Genomic DNA, 4,991 nt, shown 5'->3' on the forward strand with positions numbered 1-4,991 from the left:
GACAGTATATATATATTACAGATTTACCTCTTGTCATACTGTTTTTAAATATTTCTTTAATATTCATACTTGTTTCATAGATGTCAATATATGTAGATAATGCATCAGTGGTTTGTGTGTGTGTGTGTATATGTGTGTGTGTGTGTGTGTGTGTGTGTGTGTCTGTCTGTCTGTCTGTCTGTTAAGGCCAGATAATGAGAATTTAAAGTATTTCAAAATAAGTTTTATTTTTCATGACATAGTTCATTTTATTCTGTCAAGAATGATCATATAACCTAATAGTTAATTTAACTGAAAATATTTCTCTCCTATAGTTGTCATAAAATGTCAATCCAGGAAGCGAGTAGAAGAGAAGGTGGAAGTCACACTTATTGGTGATTTTTTTGGACCAAGTCCTGCCCCAGAATTGACAGAATTTTTAGTGCTTCCAAAAAGAAATTCATATAGTAATGCTTTTGAAGATTTCATTGGTAAGAGAAACATAATCATGGATATAAAAAATAAATAAATTAAAGCTCATCTTGAATCATAGGTTGCTGACTGCTCAGTTATAAAGAATCATGCCCATTTAATTTTTTTATTTAATATTTTATAGTTTTTAAAATTTTTTAAGTTATAGATGGATACAATACCTATATTTTTTTTTTTATTTTTATGTGGTGCTGAAGATCAAACCCAGTGCCTCACACATGCCAGACAAGTGCTCTACCACTAAGCTACAACTACAGCCCCCCATTTAATTTTCATTTACAATATAATATTTAAGTTAGTGCTTAAAGACTGCTCTATTATGCTTGTTGTTTCCACATAGCAGTTAGCTCAAAAATGACAATAGTTATGTTATTGTTGGATTTATAAGACATGGATTGTGATTCTGTCAACAATGAGAAAGGAAAAAGCTGTAGTAACTGTAATTTCTACTTCTTCTCAACTTTAATTTGTTCCAAAACTCTGTCTTCCGATTTAAGGAATCTGATTGAAGCTATAACTTACAGTTTTAAATTTAGAAACAAAATCTTGAATGAATGTATCTTATTTAAAATATAGAAAAATGGACAAATTAAATGTAATGCCCAAATGGTTTTCAGATAATAAAGTTAATTAAGTTTATTGTATGCTTTTACTTTGTATTCCATATTTTTATGTAAAATCTCAAATTACTTTAATATATGTTACAAGTAGAGCATCCCTAATCTAAAACCTCAAATCCAAACTGCTCCAAAGTCTGAAACTTTTTGAGCACCTATGTGATGCAAATAATTGGTATATCACATGGCACTGAGTGAGAGCAACAGGATGGAGTAAGGAGATCTGGACCCTCCTCCTATCCACACATACGAATTCAGCAGCAATTCATGGACAAATTTCCTTTTTAAGAAAGCAGTAATGATTTTAAAGGTTCCCTGCACCTTAGTGGAATGTGTAACCAGACTCATCAAAGCCTGTAGGGAGATTTGGAACATGCTCTTTTCAGAGATCTTGTCCATGACAAAGAACTTCTCATGATGATGGTCCTGGCAATGATTTCATAGATATAACCAAAATCACAGTAGACAAAACAATCATCAACAAATAGGACTGAATCAAACTCAAAAGCTTCTTTAAAGTAAATAATGAACATGATGAAAACAAGCAGCCTAGAATGAGAGAAAATATTTACAAATCACCTATCTGGTAAGGGGTTAATCTGGAAAATACATAAGGAACTCCTACAACTCAATAAAAAAAGGCCTAAAACCAGTTTTTAAGATATGCTAAAGAACTTTGATAGACATTTCTCCAAAGAATGTACAATGGCTATGTGAAAAATAGGCAACATTACTAATCATCAGGGAAATACAAATCAAAACCACCATGACATATCAGCATGACTATTATTCTTTTTTAAAATGCAAATAGAAATGAGTGTTGGCAAGGATGTGGGGAAACTTTTTTAAACTTTACACACTGCTGTGAAGAACAAAGAATGGTGCAATTGCTACTAAAAATAGTATGAAGGCTCCTCAAAAAAATAAAAATAGAACAATTGTATGATCTAGCAATTCTACCTCTGGATACTTAACCAAAAGAATTGAAATCAGGATCTCAAAGAGATATCCATATTTCCATATTCATTGAAACATTATTCACAGTAACTAAGATACAGAAACAACCTAAATGTCCATCAACAGATGAGTAGATAGAAAAAAATGTGGTATAAACATACAATGGAATGATATTGAGTTTTGTTTTTTTAAAAAAAGGAAATTCTATTGTATGTAAGAACATGAGTGAAACTAGAGGACTTTATAGTAATTGAAATAGCCAACTACAGAAAGACATACTACTTTATAATAAATTTAAATTAGTCAAATTCATAGAAACAGAGTATAACAGTAGTTGCCAGGGTATGTAAGGAGGGAGAAATGGGTATAAAGTTTCAGTTGTGCAAGATGAATAAGTTCTAGAGACCTATTGTACAGCATAGTGCCTACAGTGAACAATAGTGTATTGTGCTTTTAAAAATATTTATGAAGAGTGCAAATATCATGTTACACTAAGTGTAAAGGAAGCTACAGAAATAGACCTAGGGGCCTTTTCTGCTTGTCTCACTACTTTAAATTGCCTAAGTTGTACTTTGTCAGGTTGTAAACCATAGAATCCTTAATTCTGCTAATTAAATTGATTAAAGCTTACTACCAGAAAAAAAGCATATCCTCCAAAATAATCAAGGTCTGTCAGGAAGCTACTTCCATCATTTCAGAAACGTTGAAAGTCATATTAAGAAAACAATCTCTCAAGTAGCTCTTGAAAATACATATTTTGATATGACTCTCATTTTACTGCTTCATTACTTTTCATGATGAAAAAGAATACCTAATATTGAAAATAACTACATGGAAGGTTTGCAAGCTTTTCTCCACCCATTATTCTCTCTAAAATATCCTTTTTCTCTGTTCAATACCCCAAACTCAACAAGCTCATCTGTTTTTCTCTACATTTTAATTTGTAAATCTCTTTTATTGTTTACATGAAGTGTGTTTTGCTGTATAGAAATGAATCAGTTCCCTCCCGATTTAATATTTTCTGTCTCTATGGTATCTAAATATTTGATAAATTAGTTGACCTCATCCTCTTCTTAAGGGTATATGGCAATAAGTTGTTTTCTTTCCCTGCCCTATTTCAAGGACATAATGAACGTGCTTGCACTCTATATTTGTTTTGGCCCTCCCTTCCCGCCTATTTTCTTTTTGAAGGGACAATTCTGACTGATAAGTCTGAATGCTGTTTTAGTCTTTAGTATATGCAAAAGCAAATTGACTGTTTCCCCCTTGTGTAATTTAATTACAGTGCATACCACACATGAAATAATATCCAGGAGTTATGTTGTCCAGGCCATTTTCTGCTTCCTGTTATCTCTTAAGTCTCTTAGGATGGAAATTAAAGCACTCTTCTGTGGCTTGGACTCTGATTGGATTTTCGGAGTGAAATTTAATCACATCCTTTTCTTCTCTCATCTGAGTTTAAAACTAACTGAGGAACAGATGTAGAAATAAGGCAGATGGAGACCAAAGTGTTAGCTTTATTAATTATAAATATGAATTTGAAAGTGAGATGGCTCTATGGACTTATTTGAGCTTATTAGTACCTTCCACAGTAACAATTGCATTCATAGCAAACTGACCAGTTGTAGACTCCCTGCAGAGACAAACAATCTACACATGAGGGAGGAAAATAAAGTATGAATCCTAGAATCCTAGATTCAAAACACTGGGGAAGAAAGAGAGAGGCTGGCTCATGTGCTCATGTTCCATTTCCATTTTTCATTAGTGACTGGATTCACTAGTCAGATATGTTGCTTTTACTCTAAGGGCAAGTCATGATAGAAGAGACAGGTCGAAGCTGATTTTTTCCCCCTACTATGTCCCCTCACCTTTTCGTGTGTGAATAGGCCTCTCTGTGATAAGTAGGAGTAGTTAAGAATCCCCAGCATTCTCTTCCCATCACCCACCCTTTATCTTTATCATATATTTTTTAAACCAAATAAAAATACTAAGCCATGTTAAATAAAAATGCTGTGACCTCTCTACCTGAACTCCTCATACTCATCTTTGAATTAACCGGGATTGGTTGCTTTTATACCTTTATCATTGAACAACATTCTAGCAAGCATCTTTGCTACTAGATATTATTCTCGGTCCCAAAGATGCCAAAATTAACAAGACACAGACTCGGTTGTCAAGGGATTAAGAAAAACCCTATTTAATATGTTGGATTTGTATGCCTATATTATATAAATCAATTGATGTTACCCTACTGGGATATTATCATACTTCTCTTTTTAGACTGTAGTTTGTAATGTCACTTCTAGAAGATTACAAATCATTCTCTCTGGGCAGGATATCCCCTGTAATTGTATTTCTTCTTCCTAAGTAGTTCTTGGCCCATGTGTTGTTTGTGCTTCTCTAGGGATTTGTTCAGTGACTTTCTCTATAGGACTTTTTAATCTAGGAGTAGTTTCACTATGTAATTGTCCATCAGAATCATGCTTTTTATTTCCCAGGTGTTCTATAATTCAAAACTTTTGTTCTTAAATTAAGCTGTTATATTTTTGTCTGATTTGCTGATTTGTGTGTCACAATTGTCTCATTTCACCCTAGGCTAATCACCTTGCTATCTTTTTTGAATGCTGTATGTAAACTCCCATGTCAGATTTGGTCTATAATCACAAATATATCTTGAGGAACTTTTCAGTGATACTCTTGTGAGCCCACATTGGCCTCCAGTCTTTAAAGCTTTTCTCTGCTCCTCTTCACTTTATTTTCTCTGATCAACTCCTGTCCTACCTGCTCTAATAAGAATACCCTTAAGAATACTGTCAACCTCTCAGGCATGGTTGTGCATACTTGTAATCCCAGAGGCTTGGGAGGCTGAGGCAGGAGGATTGTGAGTTCAAAACCAGCCTAAGTGAATGTTCTCTCTGATAAGTGGATGCTGAACCATAATGTGGG

At 33.6% G+C, this 4,991-nt stretch overlaps 1 protein-coding gene across 1 annotated transcript in view; it reads left to right on the forward strand.

Annotated features, from left to right (window-relative positions):
* Cfap47 (cilia and flagella associated protein 47) overlaps window positions 1–4,991 on the forward strand; it is a 424,564-nt gene that overhangs the window by 367,795 nt on the left and 51,778 nt on the right. The window contains exon 59 of the mRNA XM_048796386.1: window positions 315–470. Coding sequence (XP_048652343.1) covers window positions 315–470 — 156 coding nt within the window. The remainder of the gene's footprint in view (window positions 1–314; window positions 471–4,991) is intronic.

The sequence above is a fragment of the Marmota marmota genome, unplaced genomic scaffold (genome assembly GCF_001458135.2).
Source record: "Marmota marmota marmota unplaced genomic scaffold, marMar, whole genome shotgun sequence".
Lineage (NCBI taxonomy): Eukaryota > Metazoa > Chordata > Mammalia > Rodentia > Sciuridae > Marmota > Marmota marmota.